The sequence below is a fragment of the Mizuhopecten yessoensis genome, unplaced genomic scaffold (assembly GCF_002113885.1).
Source record: "Mizuhopecten yessoensis strain PY_sf001 unplaced genomic scaffold, ASM211388v2 scaffold11147, whole genome shotgun sequence".
Lineage (NCBI taxonomy): Eukaryota > Metazoa > Mollusca > Bivalvia > Pectinida > Pectinidae > Mizuhopecten > Mizuhopecten yessoensis.
Window position 1 is genome coordinate 692000 of NW_018408903.1, and position 22847 is coordinate 714846.

The window sequence follows — 22847 nt, forward strand, 5'->3', positions numbered from 1 at the left end:
AACATAACAACGACCCTTGTCACGTATCACCTTCACTCAATTCTCAACATGTACCATAATAAACATAACAACGACCCTTGTCACGTATCACCTTCACTCAATTCTCAACATCTACCATAGTCAACATAACAACAACCCTTGTCACGTATCACCTTCACTCAATTCTCAACACGTACCATAGTAAACATAACAACGACCCTTGTCACGTATCACTTTCACTCAACAACATGAAACAATAACACTATTTGTTCACGGTTACCTGTTTAATTCTTGTAGCAATTACACCTTGTCAAAATAGAACATTAATAATCTGCCATTTTGTTATTTGCACGGGGGTGAGTCTAGTAAGGATATCCGGTACGGAATCCGGACCGGATTTGCAGTACGGAAAGAGTTAAGCATACACTTTCAGTCCCCAGTATGCACATGTTTTGACCTTTTAACCAGTTTTACCAATCTATGAGGTGACAGCGCAGCTATCCATATCACTTAGAATTAGGAAGGTTGATTTAACGAGAATGACCTTCTATTTATAACCTTTCTGACCTTGAACTTGTCTGATGGTCAATTTCAAGATGACATGAAGGAGGTATTGAGGGTACTAGAGAATCCACTCAGCAGTTTCATTAGGTGTTATACCAGCTCAACCTTCTCACTACTAAATCATCAAAGTCCATAAACACACACAAGACCTAAACAAATGATGGTGATCACTAAAACCTGGTCCAGCTGTCTAGCAATCACTAAAACCTGGTCCAGCTGTCTAGCAATCACTAAAACCTGGTCCAGGTGTCTAGCAATCACTAAAACCTGGTCCAGCTGTCTAGCAATCACTAAAACCTGGTCCAGCACACTGGCCATCACTAAAACCTGGTCCAGCACACTGGCCATCACTAAAACCTGGTCCAGCACACAGGCCATTACTAAAACCTGGTCAAGTGACTGGCCATCACTAAAACCTGGTCCAGTAGAGTGGCAATCACTAAATCCTGGTCCAACAGACAGGCCATTACTAAAAATTGGTCCAGCAGACTGGCCATTACTAAAACCTGGTCCAACTTTCTGGCAATCACTAAAACCTGGTCCAGCCCACTGACCATCACTTAAACCTGGTCCAGCGCACTGGCCATCACTAAAACCTGGTCCAGCTATTTGCCCATCACTTAAACCTGGTCCAGCACACAGGCCATCACTTAAACCTGGTCCAGCACACTGGCCATCACTAAAACCTGGTCAAGCAAACTGGCCATCACTTAAACCTGGTCCAACAAACAGGTCATCACTTAAACCTGGTCAAGCACACTGGCCATCACTTAAACCTGGTCAAGCACACTGGCCATCACTTTAACCTGGTCCAGCACACTGGCCATCACTAAAACCTGGTCCAGCTATTTGCCCATCACTTAAACCTGGTCCAGCACACAGGCCATCACTTAAACCTGGTCCAGCACACTGGCCATCACTTAAACCTGGTCAAGCACACTGGCCATCACTAAAACCTGGTCCAGCACACTGGCCATCACTAAAACCTGGTCAAGCAAACTGGCCATCACTTAAACCTGGTCCAACAGACAGGCCATTGCTAAAACCTGGTCAAGTGACTGGCCATCACTAAAACCTGGTCCATTAGAGTGGCAATCACTTAAACCTGGTGCAGCCCGCTGACCATCACTAAAACCTGGTCCAGTACACTGGCCATCACTAAATCCTGGTCCAGCACACAGGCAATCACTTAAACTCTGGAGTGCTTGTAGACCCATGCTTGCCTTACAGAGCCAGGGTTTGGGGGGTGGTTATAGAGATGTTGACAGTGTTTGAACTCTGGAGTGATTGCATTTTGTAGACCCACATTTGACCTACAGAGCCAGGACTGGGAGGTGGTTATAGAGATTTTGACAGTGTTTGAACCCTAATATGCCTACTGGAGTAGGTTTGACAGTTAGAAACATGTGTTGGACCTCTGCTAACATTTTCTGTATACATTAATTCATCTCTGAATCAATAGTTTTTATCAATTAATAGGCAGGTATAATAACCTATTTTTCACTCACTGAATAACAAACAAACAAAAAACTAATGAAGAAATAAAAATAATTGGTAAATTTAGCGTTTGTGTTATTTATAGGGGCGACCTGCCAAATTTATGATATTTCTCTTCATACACAAAACAATACCAGAGAGTACATTAGGAGGTGTTGATAGTTAGTTGGTAGCTGCCATGTTTTACAGCGTTTCCCATTAGACAAAGCCTGAGTAGATTCCAGGAACGGTTTCCTGTCAAACAACACTGTGTTCTAGTCCATCAGCCTTGTATCTACATTAAACACACTTCAAACACTTATAACACTACCCTACACATTCTCTCCTCTACCTCCCCTCCCTCTTCCTCATTCTCATCTTAACATTCCAGATCCTTGTTCCTCTTCTTTCTTCTCCTATTCTGCCTCCTCCCTAATTCTCTTCTTTCTCTCCTTTCATACTCAATTCTCCTCCTTCCTTTTTACTAACTCCTCCTCCTCCTATTATCATCTTCTCCTTCTTACCTCCTACAATCTTCTTTCTCTCCTTTCATTATCCTCTCCTCTTTCCTCAGTATAAATCAAATTAGTTGTGTTTTCATTTTTCAAGCGTTTCTTCGTCAATACAAAAAAACAATAAAAATCCTTGGGGATTTTTTAAACATTTTTATCTTTTGAAAACCAAAAACAAAATATTTCATGCAGAGACCATACATAACACTGACAGATATTTTTGAAGCAATTATTGATTTTTCTGCTTTTGTTTAAACAGGACTTTAAGTACGGTCTTTATGTCACAGTACATTATGCTATCTACTACTCTAAACAGTTACCTTGTGTCTACATCTTGACACTGATCCTTGTGTTATAGATCTATATTGCTGTCCCACAAATATAAACATAGACATACAAACTGCGGGTCTATAGGCCTTAGTATTGTCTACATCCCCAAATGTCCAGACACAGATACTGCAGCTTGTAATTAAATGTCTCCCTACTCTTTTTCAATTTAACTGTTTTCTTGAATTAAGTGGAATAGAATTTTTATCATTCTTAAGGATCCCTGTCCCTGTCCCACTGCACTGTGGTTTTTCCTATATACAGTAACCTTCCCTTAACTTCCTTAAGGATCCCTGTCCCACACTGCATTGTGGTTTTCTGTATATACATTTACCTCCCCTTAACTTCCTTAAGGATCCCTGTCCCACACTGCATTGTGGTTTTCTGTATAAACATTTACCTCCCCTTAACTTCCTTAAGGATCCCCCTCCCACACTGCATTGTGGTTTTCTGTATATACAGTAACCTCCCCTTAAATTTCTTAAGTTCCCTGTCCCACACTGCATTGTGGTTTTCTGTATATACATTTACCTCCCCTTAACTTCCTTAAGGATCCCCGTCCCACACTGCATTGTGGTTTTCTGTATAAACATTTACCTCCCCTTAACTTCCTTAAGGATCCCCCTCCCACACTGCATTGTGGTTTTCTGTATATACAGTAACCTCCCCTTAAATTTCTTAAGTTCCCTGTCCCACACTGCATTGTGGTTTTCTGTATATACATTTACCTCCCCTTAACTTCCTTAAGGATCCCCCTCCCACACTGCATTGTGGTTTTCTGTATATACAGTAACCTCCCCTTAACTTTCTTAAGTTCCCTGTCCCACACTGCATTGTGGTTTTCTGTATATACATTTACCTCCCCTTAACTTCCTTAAGGATCCCCGTCCCACACTGCATTGTGGTTTTCTGTATATACATTTACCTCCCCTTAACTTCCTTAAGGATCCCCGTCCCACACTGCATTGTGGTTTTCTGTATAAAAATTTACCTCCCCTTAACTTCCTTAAGGATCCCCATCCCACACTGCATTGTGGTTTTCTGTATATACAGTAACCTCCCCTTAACATTCTTAAGTTCCCTGTCCCACACTGCATTGTGGTTTTCTGTATATATATTTACCTCCCCTTAACTTCCTTAAGGATCCCCATCCCACACTGCATTGTGGTTTTCTGTATATACAGTAACCGCTCCTTAACTTCCTTAAGTTCCCCGTCCCACACTGCATTGTGGTTTTCTGTATAAACATTTACCTCCCCTTAACTTCCCTAAGGATCCCTGTCCCACACTGCATTGTGGTTTTCTGTATATACAGTAACCTCCTCTTAACTTTCTTCAGTTCCCTGTCCCACACTGCATTGTGGTTTTCTGTATATACATTTACCTCCCCTCAACTTCCTTAAGGATCCCCATCCCACACTGCATTGTGGTTTTCTGTATATACATTTACCTCCCCTTAACTTCCTTAAGGATCCCTGTCCCACACTGCATTGTGGATTTCTGTATATACAGTAACCACCCCTTAACTTTCTTAAGTTCCCTGTCCCCCACTGCATTGTGGTTTTCTGTATATCCATTTACCTCCCCTCAACTTCCTTAAGGATCCCCGTCCCACACTGCATTGTGGTTTTCTGTATATACAGTTACCTCCCCTTAACTTCCTTAAGAACCCCTATCCCAATGCACTGTGGTTTTTTCTATATACAGTAACGTACCTCCCCTAATTTCTGTTTTGATATACTCCCAATGGCCATGTAGCTAAATCGGTTAGAGCAATGGTATAACAAGCTGAAGTCCAGGGTTCTACTCCCGGTCTAGCCCTGCTAAGTTGGTACACTCAGAACATTTTTGCTAATCATATTTTGTTTATTTCATCTGTATTATTTCTTATACAAAAATCCCGAAAGGTACTGTTTTATTTTTAGAAATGATTTATTAAGGCTTAAGTCATACCGTCAACAGTTTCCAGTAGCTAGTTACAGTTTTTGGCATTGGCACAGGCATCCCTAAGGGAAGTCTAACAAGACCTGAATATGTATCAAATATTTTAAATGTGATAACAAACTGAATATGTAGATAGATTTAGGTACAAACTGAGAATGATAATAGTCCAAAAAGACATCAAACTGTTTTTACAGTCAAAAAGTGGTAACACAGGTGGTCTCTTAACAGATATGGTCTCTTAACATAGAGGGTTTCTTAACACAGGTGGTCTCTTAACACAGAGGGTCTCTTAACACAGAGGGTCTCTTAACACAGAGGGTCTCTTAACACATGTGGTCTTTTAACACAGGTGGTTACTTAACACAGGTGGTCTCTTAACATATGTGGTCTCTTAACACAGGTGGTCTCTTAACACAGGTGGTCTCTTAACAAAGGTTGTCTCTCACCACAGGTGGTCTCTTAACACAGGTGATCTTTTTAACAAAAGTGGTCTCTTAACACAAGTGGTTTCTTAACACAGTGGGTCTCTTAACACAGGTGGTCTCTTAACAAGGATGGTCTTTTAACACAGATGGTCTCTTAACACTGAGGGTCTCATAACACAGGTGTTCTCTTAACATAGGTTGTCTCTTAACACATGTGGTCTCTTAACAAAGGTGGTCTCTTAACAAATGTGGTCTCTTAACAAAGGTGGTCTCTTAACAAAGTTGGTCTCTTATCACTAATGGTCTTTTAACACAGATGGTCTCTTAACACAGAGGGTCTCATAACAAAGGTGTTCTCTTAACATAGGTTGTCTCTCAACACATGTGGTCTCTTAACAAAGGTGGTCTATTAACAAAGGTGGTCTCTTAACAAAGTTGGTCTCTTAGCATAGGTGGTCTCTTAACACAACTTGTCTCTTAACACAGGTGTTCTCTTCACACAGGTGGTCTCTTAGAGTAGGTTGTCTCTTAACACAAGTGGTCTCTTAACACAGGTGTTCTGATAACACAAGTGGTCTCTTAACATAGGTTCAGCTAACAGTGGAATCAATGAAATGGGAAACATTGAAAGTGGTCTCTGAATACAAGCAGGTTTTACTTAAGCTATATGAACAAGTTCTGGTCCCAGGAGGGCTTGTACTCAACTGTATATATATGGACGCACTCTGGTTCTTGAAGAGCTAGTACCTAAAAGACACCTGTCTATATATGTGTGTGTTTGGACAGTCTCTAGTTCCTGGAAAGCTAGTACTAGAAAGACACCAGTCTATGTATGTGTGTATATGGACAGTGTCTAGTTCCAGGAAAGCTAATACTAGAAAGACACCAGTCTATGTATGTGTGTATATTGACAGTCTCTAGTTCCAGGAAAGCTAGTACCTCAAAGGCACCTGTTTATGTATGTATGTATATGAACAGTCTCTAGTTCCAGGAAAGCTACTACCAGAAAGACACCTGTCTATATGTGTGTATATGAACAGTGTCTAGTTCCAGGAAAGCTAATACTAGAAAGACACCAGTCTATGTATGGGTGTATATGGACAGTGTCTAGTTCCAGGAAAGCTAGTATTACCAAGACCCCTGTCTATATATGTGTGTATATGGGCAGTCTCTAGTTCCAGGAAAGCTAGCCCCGCAAAGACACCTGTTTATGTATGTATGTATATGAACAGTCTCTAGTTCCAGGAAAGCTACTACCAGAAAGACACCTGTCTATATGTGTGTATAAGTCCAGTCCCTAGTTCCAGGAAAGCTAGTACCAGAAAGACACCTGTCTATCTATGTGTGTATATGTACAGTCTCTAGTTCCAGGAAAGCTACTACCAGAAAGACACCTGTCTATATGTGTGTATAAGTCCAGTCCCTAGTTCCAGGAAAGCTAGTACCAGAAAGACACCTGTCTATAAGTGTGTATATGGACAGTCCCTAGTTTCAGGAAAGCTAGTATTACCAAGACACCTGTCTATGTATGGGTGTATATGGACAGTCCCTAGTTCCAGGTAAGCTAGTATTACCAAGACACCTGTCTATGTATGGGTGTATATGGACAGTGTCTAGTTCCAGGAAAGCTAATACTAGAAAGACACCAGTCTATGTATGGGTGTATATGGACAGTGTCTAGTTCCAGGAAAGCTAGTACCTCAAAGGCACCTGTTTATGTATGTATGTATATGAACAGTCTCTAGTTCCAGGAAAGCTAGTACCAGAAAGACACCTGTCTATATGTGTGTATAAGTCCAGTCCCTAGTTCCAGGAAAGCTAGTATTACAAAGACACCTGTCTATATATGTGTGTATATGGACAGTCTCTAATGCCAGGAAAGCTAGTACCTCAAAGACACCCGTCTATGTATGTGTGTATATGGCCAGTCTCTAGTTCCAGGAAAGCTAGTACCAGAAAGACACCTGTCTATATGTGTGTATAAGTCCAGTCCCTAGTTCCAGGAAAGCTAGTACCAGAAAGACACCTGTCTATATGTGTGTATAAGTCCAGTCCCTAGTTCCAGGAAAGCTAGTACCAGAAAGACACCTGTCTATCTATGTGTGTATATGTACAGTCTCTAGTTCCAGGAAAGCTAATACTAGAAAGACATCAGTCTATGTATGTGTGTATATGAACAGCGTCTAGTTCCAGGAAAGCTAGTATTACAAAGACACCTGTCTATATATGTGTGTAGATGGACAGTCCCTAGTTCCAGGAAAGCTAGTACCAGAAAGACACCTGTCTATATATGTGTGTAGATGGACAGTCCCTAGTTCCAGGAAAGCTAGTATGACCAAGACACCTGTCTATATATGTGTGTATATGGACAGTCTCTAGTTCCAGGAAGTTAGAATTACTTCTGTACAGAACAACAGTTCAAAGTAAATTACAATCGTAGAAGATATTGGCCCAGGGGACAAATGGAACATAAAACAAATTAGAGATGGTTTTCCTGGAGTCTTCTCCGAGATCAATGACCCAGCAAGCCTGATCCTTCTGTCCATCCTTGATTTTAATGTAAACTGACTGAACCCATTACCCCCTATGTGAGGAATGTTCTCTCCTCACGCTGGGTAAGCCACACTACTTCTATAGGGCCCTACCTATATTGATATTTATCACATAACTACTCTAGGCTCCATCAATCCCAACTCACGGTTTAGGGATATGTTTAGTGTTAAATATAACCCTATGAGCAGGGGGGGGGGGGCTTCAGTGCTTTTCAACTCTTCCTAAAGAGGTGGGAGAAATCGTTATGTAGGTGTGTTGAATAGCGGATATTCTACCCTTGGGTGCAAAATTTGGGGCCAGAACCTCGGCTTCAAAGTCACAAAATTATGGTGTCACTGGTTAAATATTTTATGAATCGTAAAGTTCTTGGTATTTTTAGCAATGGTAGATTAATAAATGAGATCGTCTTCATATCAGTTCATAACCACAGTTGATTTCCTGTTCCTGGGAAATGTTCTCTGCAGTTTAATTTTCGCCTTTTTCATCTTCTATAATGAGGCCTAGGCATATCTATCATTATAGCAAATATAGCGAACAATAATATGCAGAGTAATTAAATATATTTACATTTGTATGGCATTGTCACTAGATCAACTTCTTGAGAGCTGTGTGGTTGATGACACTTTAAATGACATCCACCACAAGTTCTCAGCCAATCATCGCTCGACACTGCGCTTTCTCAGCCAATCATCACTCGACACTGCGCTTTCTCAGCCAATCATCACTCGACACTGCACTTTCTCAGCCAATCATCACTCGACACTGCGCTGTTCCAGTTATTTAACAAATTTGTGCAGACTGTCGATACGGCGGGAATTTTAAATTTTAAATATAATGTGTGAGCTAAAAAAAAATGTGAAAAGCGAAGAAAACGTAAATATAAGCATTGAACTAGCGGGCATTATTGTTTGTTTGTCTGCAAAGGTGTGTCATTCAAATAGATCATAAATGCCATACAAAAACAGTTCAATGCTTATAGAGTGAAGGTCGAAATTAACACTGGACAAATACGGATTTAACCGACAAAGGGTGAAAGTTTAAACCTGGACAAATACAGATTTAACCGACAAAGGGTGAAAGTTTAAACTTGGACAAATACAGATTTAACCGACAAAGGGTGAAAGTTTAAACCTGGACAAATACGGATTTAACCGACAAAGGGTGAAAGTTTGACTGTGTAGGAGTGTTTCATCAGAAATATTACTTGTTGGCTTCGTAATCTCAACACCATTAATACAAATTTCTCCTCAAACATTTGTTCAGAATGTCTCAGAAACAATTTCCCCAAACAATATCCTCAGATTTTTCCGACAAATTCCTATCAAACACTGGATGAATCATTATGATTTCTGACGATAAAACTCCATTCATTTTGTTCTCAATGACAGAACCACTGTCATGTCTAAATTGACTCCAGATATTGGTGTGTATTGGAGACTATGCCTTGGGAATCGTACAGTAAATGTCTTAAGATTCCGCGACACAGTGCGGTGATCTCTTAACCAATGGTACAGTACAGAGGAAGATGTCACCGTGGCCGAATGGCAACAAGATCGTAACCACCATCACCGTAAAGATGTCATGTCAGACTTAAAGTTTCCATTGACAAAGCAATATATTGACCTTGTGTGTATAATCAATCTTAGCCTCTACACACCTGAGACAATAGGTCTACGTAATATTGACTTCTTAATTATATAGGATTAATGAAATTTTCATAGACCAGGGGCCGTACTAATGAAACCGTTCCATGATGCTCAAACCCAGATTCTGTGCTCAATCCCAATTTCTTGCGCCAGTGATAAATTAATATAAAATAAAAAAAATCAATGTTATCAAAGTAAGAAATTTGGAAAAATTTCAAGCTAAATGCTGTTTTCAATGCTTACAACTGACTTTAGACCATGTTACATGATTTAAGGGAGTTAAGAGAAAGCTGGCTTGTGCACAGAATTATGGCACAGGGTCATGAAAATGGGCCCATATCTTGGCCAAGAAATATTGTCTTGTAATTTAGTGCTTGCTAACACAAAATAAATTAAATATGTGGAATATAAGTAAGAAAAGTATTTTCACTGAACACTTTTTCCCTAACCATTCTACTTGTTACTGAATCATACTCACCATAAGGCCAAAAAAATTTGATAACTTGGTTCTCAGGCCCGCGCGCATTTCATGGCACCGTGCGCATTGCCGATTTTATCGTGAAAGTAATAAAAAAAAAATTGTGAATGTGCCAGCCGCCATCTTTAAAAAAATCCGGAAAATTGGTCTGCATGTCGTTTTTACCCGTTAGCTACCCAAGTCCCGAAAACGTTTGAATAAAGGTAAGGATTGAGATACAGGCAAGCGTTAAAATGATTATGACTTATTAGTCTTGTGTACAAATGGCGCTCATTTCGGTACAAATAAAGAATGGGGGGTTCGTGATTCTCGTCTGGAACATCGTGGGGGGATTTTCGGAGACTTGCTCTATGACGAGTCTCTACACAACAATAAAAAGACAAGGTAATATCCACAATGAACGTTTTAAAAAATACACAATAAAAAAAAAATCGCCCTCCTCTCGTTTTTGCCATGTAAAATGGAAAAAAATAATACTGCCCTGCCGCATCTATTTTGAAAAAAATAGCCTGAGAACCAAGTAATTAATTTGATTTGGCCTAAGGAAATAACTTTATAGACAACTTGGTCTATGAAGTAAATGAGTCCCATATACCTACAGTGTTTGTCATGGTGATTGTCTATGGGTTTATCATTCAGTTTTTTTAACACTGGCATACCTCTAGGATGAAAACTTGTGGAAGCTACTTTTGTTCCCATCACTTGTATAAGGTTTATGGAAATCAACAAATTAATTTGCACTGGAGAGACGAACTAACTGCATGATAGACTCAAGCAGGGATGAACAGACATGGGCAATACTACCGATGTCTTTCCATCTCGTGGCAGGAGCTCAAAGACATGAAACATTCAAAATTTCACTTGAAAGATAATATTTAAAGGTGAGGCTACCCAAAATAAATTACGAAACCAGTCTGCTTAAATGGCAAATTTCTACAGTTCGCTCAATTGGTAGAATGTCCGTCCAGTGTTCAGATAGTCCCAGGCCCGAACCCTGGTTTGTCTGTGCATTTTTTGCACTCCTGTTCCCATCTACAATTGGACAGGCACGTTGGGTATCATGACCATTATAATGGCAAAGTGACATTACTATATATAGACTTACCGTCTACCATTCGTATAGAGGAGAGGCACGCTGGGTAGACCATTATAATGGCAAAGTAACATTACTTTATATAGACTTACCGTCTACCATTCGTATGGATGACAGGCATGCTGGGTAGACCGCTATGAAAGGGCAAGGTAACATAACTATATATAGACTTACCGTCTACCATCCGTATAGAGGACAGGCAAGCTGGGTAGACCATTATAATGGCAAAGTAACATTTCTATATATAGACTTACCGTCTACCATCCGCATAGAGGACAGGCACGCTGGGTAGACCATTATAATGGCAAAGTAACATTATTATATATAGACTTACCGTCTACCATCCGTATAGAGGAGAGGCATGCTGGGTAGACCATTATAATGGCAAAGTAACATTACTTTATATAGACCCACCGTCTACCATCCGTATAGAGGACAGGCACGCTGGGTAGACCGCTATGAAAGGGCAAGGTAACATAACTATATATATAGAATTACCGTCTACCATTCGTATGGATGACAGGCACATTGGGTAGACCGCTATGAAAGGGGCAAGTAACATTACTTTATATAGACTTACCGTCTACCATTCGTATAGAGGAGAGGCATGCTGGGTAGACCATTATAATGGCAAAGTAACATCACTATATATAGACTTACCGTCTACCATCCGTATAGAGGACAGGCACGCTGGGTAGACCGCTATGAAAGGGAAAGGCAACATAACTATATATATAGAATTACCGTCTACCATTCGTATGGATGACAGGCACATTGGGTAGACCGCTATGAAAGGGGCAAGTAACATTACTTTATATAGACTTACCGTCTACCATCCGTATAGAGGACAGGCATGCTGGGTAGACCGCTATAAAGGCAAGTTGCAGGAGGTTCCATTTGGCTGTAGGTTCTCCCATGGCTGCTTGAAGGTTGACTTGGTGACAGAGGTCAGGGGTCAAAAGGTCACCAGTCCAAGGTTAAATCACTCAAAATAAAAAAGCTGGGGAAAAAAAGTTGTTTTAATTACCAAATTACTGGAGTGAGTACACTTTTGTGTACAGGGGCCACTGTTTTTTGAACACACAAAAAATATCCAGCATGATCATTAGGAAAGCTTATTAATTATTATAAACATGTCAATTCAAGGTACAAGGTCATCAGGTGTAGCGACCTTCAAATGTACTGTCAAAGAGATTTATCAAAATTTACCAAGGATTTTCCCACCCCTCATTGTAACATCTTACATTTTTAGGATCAAAATAACATATCAGTTTCATCCTTTATAACCTTGTCCAGAATAAAGGCAATGAGAATGGCCCCGAGATCATCTTGTCCAACAGAGGGTATCCAAAATCTTGTCAAACACATTAGACAGCAGGGAAGAGCATACACAAAATCTTAGGTAACTACTTTATTTCTGTTAATGAACCTCATCGTTATAATAACGACAAAAGTTTAGAAAACAATTTATCAATTAAATAATGTATAACATGAAATGTTCATGTTGTATAAACTTTCGTGATATTCGTGGTTGCTAATGATATACATGTCTACTGTTTGTAAATACAGGATATCCACGGAAGTTTGTGCCAAGGAATTATTTAAATGGCTTCAAACCACGAAGGAAAGTATCAACGAACATTTCGTGTTATACAGCATGGTAAAATGACACAAACACCTGTCACATACATTAGATAGTCTGTGTATACTAAATACAGTAAGATTACAAGCTCAACGTACACCTCAGAGATCCTATAGTTATTCTCTGTGTTTATCATAATTTGATATCTAACATATATAAACACAAATGAGGAAAACAATATTCAGAATTGTGCCGTTCCCTGGCCCCAAACTCACATTCTGTAGATATATACTCTACCTTGTTATCCTTGATTACGATCCAAATAAAATTGATTAATTAATCAAAATTTTAGAACACAGCTATATCTGTGTAAGTCATTATACGTAGCAATGTCTTCCGTTCAGCCCCCCACCTAGTTACATCCTCATTGTGTACATACACATCATACTTAGTGTGTAGTGTATGATGCAAATAGTTGGTTTCTCCATCCCACTTCCCTCTCTGTATCATACGTCACGTCACATACTTAACTTGTAGAATCATATGTCACATAGAACTTGTCCATCACTATGTGGTAAAACAACTTCTCAGTCTGCCTCTGCCTGTAGTCTGATGGCTGTTTGTCTGTCTGTCTGTCTGTCTGTAGCCTTTTATTCAGCTGCTTTGATCTCAGTGTTTCTCTGTCTGTCTGTCTGTAGCCTTTTATTCAGCTGCCTTGATCTTAAGTGTTTCTCTGTCTGTGTGTCTGTGTGTCTTTGTGTCTGTCTGTCTGTCTGTCTGTCTGTCTGTCTGTCTGTCTGTCTGTAGCCTTTTATTTAGCTGCCTTGATCTCAGTGTTTCTCTGTCTGTCTGTGTGTCTGTCTGTCTGTCTTTCTGTAGCCTTTTATTCAGCTGCCTTGATCTCAGTGTTTCTCTGTCTGTCAGTCTGTCTGTCTGTCTGTCTGCCTGCCTGTAGCCTTTTATTCAGCTGCCTTGATCTCAGTGTTTATCTCTGTCTGTCTGTAGCCTTTTATTCAGCTGCCTTGATCTCAGTGTGTGTGTGTGTGTGTGTGTGTGTGTGTGTGTGTGTGTGTGTGTGTCTGTCTGTCTGTCTGTCTGTCGCCTTTTATTCAGCTGCCTTGATCTCAGTGTTTCTCTGTCTGTCTGTCTGTCTGTAGCCTTTTATTCAGCTGCCTTGATCTCAGTTCTTCTCTGTCTGTGTTTGTATTTGTATTGAGCTGCTTAAGGCTTTCTTTCTGTCTAGTTTTTTATTGAGCTATCTTGATCTACATTGTCTGTCTGTGTGTGTCTCTCTATCTGTGTCTGTCTGTCTGTGTCTGTCTATCTGTGTGTGTGTGTCTGTCTGTCTATCTGTGTGTTTGTGTCTGTCTGTCTATCTGTGTGTTTGTGTCTGTCTGTCTATCTGAGTATCTGTCTCTAGCTTTTTTATTGATCTCGATGTCTGTCTGTGTCTGTGTATCTGAGTAGCTGTCTCTAGCTTTTTTATTGATCTCGATGTCTGTCTGTGCGTTTGTCTGTCCAGGTTTAAAGAGGTATCTGCCTGTTGTTGGTCTAGTAACTAAGTATGTAACAGTTGTGTACCTGTCGTGGTAAATAAATAGGTATATTTGTTAAGCTTATTTAAAGCTGTTGGTTTGTCATCTGTTCATCTCTCTATCTTGTGAATCTGATCTGCCTGTTATTGTAGTTGTCTCTTCCACAACAATTTCTCTGATCTATAATTCATTATATATTGAACTAATTTAAATTAAACAGCAGTTACCACTTTAATTCAAGGGAGATAACTGTGTAAAGATTTACTCACCTCACTGTCACGTACACCAGTCATTCATGACTTTCAACTGGTCCTCTGAAAATGAAGAATATTAAATTTTTAAATAAATTATTTGACATTTTATTTCATGATTTGTACTCAATATGTTTTTTACATTTTTTTCAATTTAAAAAAAAAAAAATCACCCAAAACATACTTGCACATTATACACAAATATTTACGGTAGATAATGAATCTGATGTCACAGTAAGACCAGTATAATATACTATCAAAACATTCTCTACACCAGCACTGCCCACTACACAGGGGCTAACATCAATGAAATAAGAAGACCATGAGTCAGGAACAGATTCGTGATCAAGAAGGACAGGTTTCCTTTTTCTCGCACCTCTAAACACAAATCCTGTGTGGAACACTCATGCAGGATACGTGTATCTTGCATAATTGCACTAAATGACCTCTTGTTCGGAATGTAAGTTTTTCTTTAGACTTACTACGAGGAGCATAAAACAAACTGAACTGGAAATTGTTCGCTAACAATTTGACGAGTTTTCACCGTTATGACTGATTTGGTCTTTAATCGTAAACCTTTTCTTATACCTAATGGTCTTTACCCTCTATGAAGAAAGGGTTAATATATCATAAACCATGGTATAGAAAGTAAACTTTGTTTTCCAGTTTAATATAAATCAAAGAACTCAAAGTACCGAAACAACTCCAAAATCCTGACGGTGAAAAGCCCTAAAAACAAAATATTCAGTGTATTGTCTGATATTACTAAAAGTGGTATTGTCTCAGTGTGATACATGAGGTCAATGAATTGTCATTTTTATTATAAGAAGTTCTTTTTACACAACCAATAAAATGTTGTAGGTGACGTTTCGATGACTAGTACGATATGTACACCTTTTTCAGACAAATGACCAATAAAGCGTATGCACACAACATTTTACACCTTTTGTGTTCATACGCTTCACTGGTCATTTGTCTGAAGATGACAGTGTGCATATCGTACTTAAGTCATCGAAACTTCACATAGAACATTTTATTGGTTGTGTAAAAGAACTTCTCATAATCCATACTTACCAACCTGAAGAAAATGTTTAGAGAATTGTCATTTTGATGAGCTGAGAAGACTATCTACCGCTAAAATACTTTGGACAACTGTTATTGCCTTATGGAAGTGAAAGATTGTAACCAAACTGCTGTCAATCTTTCACTGTTTGTTTTTGTGTTTTCTGTTCTATTCAGATATGTTCTCGGTTATCTTGTACAGTATATGGAAAGTCTGCTAGGGTCAAACTTCCATGTTTCAAACATTGAAGAACCATCAAGAAAAAATAGAAACATCGGGACTACGACTCACAATTTTTTAACATTGATTTGCAGCAATAAGAATAGCATGTGTATTTATACCCTGTAGTTTACATAGGGACCTTATACAATTCAATATTTCTTTGTTTACCAATACAGTTTCTGATGCCTGTACACTTGTTAATGTACAAGTAATTTGTTTCACTTTGTTTTATGAGTTGTAATTTTTGATGTTTTAAATAATGAACAGACCTTGATTTTAGTACTTAAATATAAGTTACTGACTAATTAGTAGAACATAAGTAGTGTTATCTAAGGGTAGAATTCCTGGCTTTGTCATAAGTTCGACAAATCGAGAAATTTGAAACTTTGAAGTTCGATTTATGGAAGTTTGACTATATTTAAATTTAACTCAATGATTAGTACAATTTTTTACCAAAATTCTCGTTAAGGGATGGGAGAAGGAATGTTGTTTTTTATGCAGGTACAGGAAATATAGAAATTTTACCTATATGTGCAAATTAGAGGTAAAATTCTTGGAATGCCATCTTCGCATGTCTATGGTAATCCCCCCTCCTATCCCCACTCCCGGGCCCTAATGACCAACAAAACCTGACATCTTAACCCTTAGAGTGCTACATTAAAGAATTAATTAGGAAAATTTAATTTTCGCTGCAGTTCAAATTTAGATATAACTTCATAAGTCACAATTTTAGTAAAAATATTGCAAAAATAATACTCGTGTTAATATTAAAACATATTAATACCAATGGAAATTGGTTATTTGATATGTTTGATTAAATTTTAATCAACACGATTAGCTGTTGACCATATAAAATACCATTTTATAGAATGTGCAACTATAGTTGTGACTAGCAGTGGTGGCCACAGACATACAGCGCAACTATAGTTGTGACTAGCAGTGGTGGCCACAGACATACAGCGCAACTATAGTTGTGACTAGCACTCAAAGGGTTTTAATGAACTGTCCCTGTTACAACCACATAGCGAGCTTCCTCTTTGGCATATAGCATTTGAAGATACGGTGAAAGATTACAAACCTGCTCAGACCAGCAAAGGATGTTAAGGGATAGGCCTCTTCACCCAAATATAAAATCCATTGGTTTTTTTGAAGTTTTGACATGTAAACATTGAGGAATAATATCTAATTCTTGACACCATACCACATTTTTCGAATGACAAACCTTGGATTTCACTTTATAGCTCAAATGAAACAAGTCAAGCATCAGGCAGGTCAAAGGTCAAACAATGACAACAGACAGTCACTACTACACTATGGAGTGTGTTAAGTGTTTTTTGAGACGCATGTTATTTCTAACTTGATCTATCCACTTGACAGAACATCCTCCATGATACCCACATTCTGTATCTGACATAAATTGCGACCTGTGAGATTTGATACACAATTGCTATTCTTCGTCAATTTTTTCTTTGAGGATCCCCGTCCCACTGCACTGTGTTTTTTTCTATATACAGTACCCTTCCCTTAACTTCCTTAAGGATCCCTGTCCCACTGTACTGTAGATTTTCCTATATACAGTTACCTCCCCTTCACTTCCGTTAGGACATATTTGTAGCACAGTTTGACCAGGACACTTCTGTTGACCAGGTAGCTCAATCAGTTAGAGCGATAGTATATCAATCTGAGGTCCAGAAATTTGAATCTCGGTTTTAAGCCATGATTCATTTATTTTAAACTCCGAACACTGCTGTTGATTACATTTTGTTTATTTCATATTTATTATTTCTCATAAATGATGCGCAAGTTATGGTTTTCTTATCAGAAATGATTTGACACGTAGTCACGACAGAATTTTCCCTTTCTTATTGAGATGCCAACAACAAACAACCAGACCAAAGGGAGATAATTTTGTGTCACTATTCTTTTATTCAAATATTGTGATGCTTACACTACTCAACAAGAAAAAAGGGAGATAATTCGCTAGTATTCTAATTTCTCTTACAAATCATAAAGCTATCAATGTTTGGCCAGGCTGTCTCTTTGTCAGCTAGGACAGAAAGGAAGCTAACTTATATTACTCATGTCCAATTTCATGTTTACAACTACGAGAGTACAAGCAATGTATGACCCTATAAGATCTGTACCAACGACGCGCCAATAATTGGTTTTACACTTAATGTATATATATACAGTCCATTTATTTCCAAAAATATAATAGTTTTCTTTTCCCCTGATAAATAACACATAGTTATGGCACGAGAAAGCTTTTAAGTTGCTTGACTTCTAGTTTAGGTAACATCAATCACAAAAAAGCATCGATGTATGTCTCTCGGCCGGGCATCTCAGACAGCGGGGAAGCGTAAGAGCAGTGTATGTACATACAGACATGACACGATATTAACTGTGATACATCATGTATATCTCTGTAGCAATGATAAGTATCTCTGTAGTAAATCAATACACGTATCATCCTAACTAAAATACGGAACCAAAGTGATCGCGATATCAATTGATTGATTTTAGGTTACTTACAGTCCATAACACCAGAGTTCATAGAAAATAGAGAGGTTATCAAGTTTGTTTTTCTTTCGGATATAAGCCCTTAAGGATCCCTGCCCCACTAGAGAGTTCCACTGTAGTTTAAAAATCCTTGTCCCAGTCACCATTTTAAACACTAGAGATTCTTGTAGTTTAAGGATTCCTGTCCCACTACAGTTTAAACACTAGAGAGTTCCACTGTAGTTTAATGATCCCTGTTCCACACCATTTTAAACACTAGAGATTATTTGTAGTTGAAGGATCTCCATCCCAGAACAGTTTAAACACTAGAGAGTTCCACTGTAGTTTAAGGATCCCTGTCACACTACAATTTAAACACTAGAGAGTTCTATTGTAGTTTAAGGATCCCTGTCCCACTAAAGTTTAAACACTAGAGAGTTCCACTGTAGTTTAAAGATCCTTGTCCCACTACAGTTTAAACACAAGTCAGGTCTATAGTACAATTACGGTAACCTTCCCTACTTTTTGTTTTGGATATATCTGTACGACTTCAGGCCAGAATACTTCTGTTAACTATAGGTGGTTCAGTTAGATAAAGAGACGGTATGATGATCTGAGGTTCAGGGTTCAAATCCTGGTCTAGCCCTGTTGTATATTTACACTCAGAACGCTTTGTTGACCTTTTTTATATATTCCATCTTTTTGGTGTTTTTCATAGAATTCATGCAAGGTATGCTTTTCTTTTAATTCAAATAATTTATCAAATCTGCAGCGATGCTGCAAATACAGTTTCGATGGGTAATCACATTTTTCGGTAATGGTGCAGGGATCCTTAAGATTAATATCTAAAAAAAAGATCATTGGTAAAACTAGCAAAATGGGAATTTTCAAATTTAGGTAAAGAGGGAATGGAATGTATTATTTTATAGATCTATTATACTATTGGGTTGTTTATTGTTGAAAGGCTTTTAACAGCGTTATACAGTGTAACCCATCTAAACCAGGTATTACAGGGACTAATTTATTTGACAATTTATAGAGTTCTTGGTTTTACAGTTGCTGTAGCAGATGCTTGACATCAATATTTTGAATATCTACACTTGTGTTTATGGTAAAATACCGTGGAATGTAACACTCATGTAAGAACAGAAACTTTAGTTAAGCAAGATTGAGCTGCTTTCAGTTGGCAATCACAGGCTATATGAATGCCAAATGCACAAAGGCAAATTCATGGATTTGTCTTTGTCCAGGTGGAATTAATATTGCCTATGAATGCTAGCTGAAAGCAGTTCAATACTTATATATAATATTTTTGGTATCTGTTCATCTCATAAAATTCAATTACACTAACTATTAATCAGCATTTATTTCAAATAATGTATTATCTTGTATGCTTGTTCAGTGAATAGAACAGCCATCGCCTGGGGAGGGTCCGTGGTATACAACATCACAATTATGACGTCAACAATCAGTCCATGGCATTCATAGCCTATATGAATGCCAACTGAATTTGGTAGGGTTCTATAGTGGCAATGTCATACGATGGTAAATATAATGAAGTAGCCTTATTAACTCACCATTGATACAAATCCATAAATCTATCCATTCACCAATTCAATACAAAGTCAGATCTGTTTTATAAAGTAGTTCCTTACACTAACCTTTATATAGTGTGAGATCTTTATATTGGTGTAAACCCATTTACTCACCAATAATAAAAGCTGAGGAATTTATCATGGAAATCTTTGTACTTACATCCGTACAAATTGAGATTTTTATAACGGACTTACTCTCCACCATTAATACACAAGTAAATTGGTGTAAACCACTGTATCCCCCACCATTAATACACATGTAAATTGGCATAAACCACTGTATCCCCCCACCATTAATACACATGTAAATTGGTGTAAACCACTGTATCCCCCCACCATTAATACACATGTAAATTGGTGTAAACCACTGTATCCCCCCCCCCCATTAATACTGTAAGATTTGACACTATTTGATGATGTATTAGTCTGGTCACCAAAGCCCTTCACATCTCTGTCAGACAGCTATTGATTCCAATATATTGGTAAGCTTCTTCCTTTCCTGAGCAGTGAATGATAAACTGGTGTCAGTGTTAACAACATCCCAGCAATAATCACCACTTGACATCTTTGTGAGTAACTCCACAGAGTCAAACTCAGAACAACTCTGTTTATACAGGACCTAGCTGCAACATGTGGGGTGGGCATTTGGTGTTCAATTTTCCCATCCATTCATCTATAAAATATCTTGGTTGGACTCAATTCTTTGCTCTGTTTTACTCTTATATTTACATTTGTTCTGCATCCTTCCACTGTAATGCATTGCAAATTAAGGCAAATGTTGTTATGAGACTATATCAACATTTGCTGTTGTAACGTCATCAATCTCTTTTGTGACGTTATCAATTTCATTGGTGTCAACACTTGATTTGCTGTTCAAAAACTTTTCGAAATAACTAAATAAATCATAATTAGAGTAACCTCCCCTTAATTCTGTTTTGGATGTAACTGATGCGCAGTCGGGCCAGGATACTTCAATTAACCAGGTAACTCAATCACTTGAAGTGAGACAAGTCCTGATGGGGTTTTTTCAATCAGAATAATGTTGTTGATTATTGATTGGTTTATTTGATCTTTTTAATTTTTTGATAAGTCCAGCAAGGTATGGCTTTCTTTTCAGAAATTATTTGTCAAAGCTACAATCATGTCGGCAAAATTGCTTTCCAGTGCACAGTTCCTGTGGTACAGGGATCCTTATATATACCAAATGTAGGTCACTGTGACCTTTCTCTTCCGCTTCACTGACTTGTGTTAGACTTGTGGGAGTGGGAGGCATATATATTTATTACACTTCCTTGTTAGCAGAAAGTTTGACCGTTGTCATGTGTGCCTTCAGTATTGTCAAAGGGAGATAATTGTATGCCTTCAATATTGTCAAAGGGAGATAGCCCGATAGTCTAGTTAGACTAGTGCAGGGCTCAACAATAAGGGTAGCCCGATAGTCTAGTTAGACTAGTGAAATCTCCAGCTGGTCTAGACAATAAGGGTAGCCCGATAGTCTAGTGAGACTAGTGAAATCTCCAGCTGGACTAGACATTAAGGGTAGCCCGATAGTCTAGTTAGACTAGTGCAGGGCTCAACAATAAGGGTAGCCCGCTAGTCTAGTTAGACTAGTGAAATCTCCAGCTGGTCTAGACAATAAGGGTAGCCCGATAGTCTAGTTAGACTATTGAAATCTCCAGCTGGACTAGACAATAAGGGTAGCCCGATAGTCTAGTTAAACTAGTGAAATCTCCAGCTGGACTAGACAATAAAGGTAGCCCGATAGTCTAGTTAGACTAGTGAAATCTCCAGCTGGACTAGACAATAAGGGTAGCCCGATAGTCTAGTTAGACTAGTGCAATCTCCAGCTGGTCTAGAGGTTCTAAAACTGCTAGTCCAACTGACTGTCAAAAATTGATATTACTTATCATGTTGAATGATACTGGCTTAGTGGGGTGCACATGCACATGGACTAGTAAAATAGGAAAGTACTAGCCTGACTGACTAATGGTTTTCAGAGTTAATGTCTAGTCCTGTATCCTCTACCTGTTGGATGCTGTGTGCCATTGTTCCTGATTTCTGGGGAATTCTATATGATTGTTTCAGCTAAACACACACAATCAGCCACACACTTTAAGCCCGTCAATATTACCAGCACTCTTCAATGTAAACAAACTCTTCATTATTAATAATTAATGAATACTGGGATAATGAAAGTGATATTTATGTCAGCTCCGTGTTGGTTCTGGGGCCATCACAGTACAGCAGTCGATGGCGGTTACTAGCACTTTATGGTCCACTAATCTACAGCTTAGGTACAGCCCTGCGCCCTACCCTTCAGCCTGCTCATAAACCTCTCTCCATCGTCTCCTTATTTGAATACATGCTCTTTAAAATTTCCGTTTTTCCAATTTTAAGAACTGTTAATAACATTAAACAAGAATGGATGATTTACTGGTGAAAAACTCTACGGTGTAAAAAACACTATAACAGAGCTTTAAACAGAAAACAATTAAGTACCTTTCTGCTAAAATGTTTTATTAAACTCCCAGGATCTTGGTCGGGATGAGTTGCAACTAAATGTAATGTCTAACTAAATTTTCTCTTTTACTTGCTCATAAAAGACAGGAATTTGCCAGTGAAAAGATCAACCTGTCTTTCCCTCAGCCTACATGTGCTATATGACGTCATGACACACTTTTGCAAACTTGACCTCTGACCTTTAATCTAGGCTGTTAATAGGACCTTAAACAATATAAAACCAAACCAATTTCAGGTATACAGTAATGGGAAGGGTTTCAGCCAGGTTGTAGAATAGCTTACCATCTGCTATTAGAAAGTCAAACACCCTGGCCAAATTCAAGAGGGACATCACAACTCACCTCTTCACGTCTGCATCTTAGGCTCTTTGCATGATGTCATGTAAAATACCATCCTTCATTTACTCATTTATGTGCACATTGCTATGATTATCCGCTTGCTTAATGTATAAAAGTGATTGTAAGCCTTTGTTTTTGTTACACAATTATAACTAATACTATTATCCATATGTTGTAAAGCGCTTTAGAGTAATTTTACAAATTATATTGGGCGCTATATAAATGTTGTACATTATTATTCTTAT

At 38.5% G+C, this 22847-nt stretch overlaps 1 protein-coding gene across 8 annotated transcripts in view; it reads right to left on the bottom strand.

Annotated features, from left to right (window-relative positions):
• Positions 1-22847, bottom strand: part of LOC110466921 (sodium- and chloride-dependent GABA transporter 2-like) — a 123237-nt gene that overhangs the window by 40423 nt on the left and 59967 nt on the right. For 5 of the 8 annotated variants that reach the window (XM_021523724.1, XM_021523725.1, XM_021523723.1 and 2 more), the window contains 2 exons: positions 14384-14428; positions 11824-11997 (listed from right to left, as the gene is read on the bottom strand). In XM_021523724.1, coding sequence (XP_021379399.1) covers positions 11824-11914 — 91 coding nt within the window. In that variant the 5' untranslated portion in view covers positions 11915-11997; positions 14384-14428. Of the gene's footprint in view, positions 1-11171; positions 11432-11823; positions 11998-12876; positions 13058-14383; positions 14429-14549; positions 14571-22847 lie in introns of those variants that run through there. The other 3 variants (XM_021523721.1, XM_021523722.1, XM_021523726.1) reach the window with 3 other exon arrangements.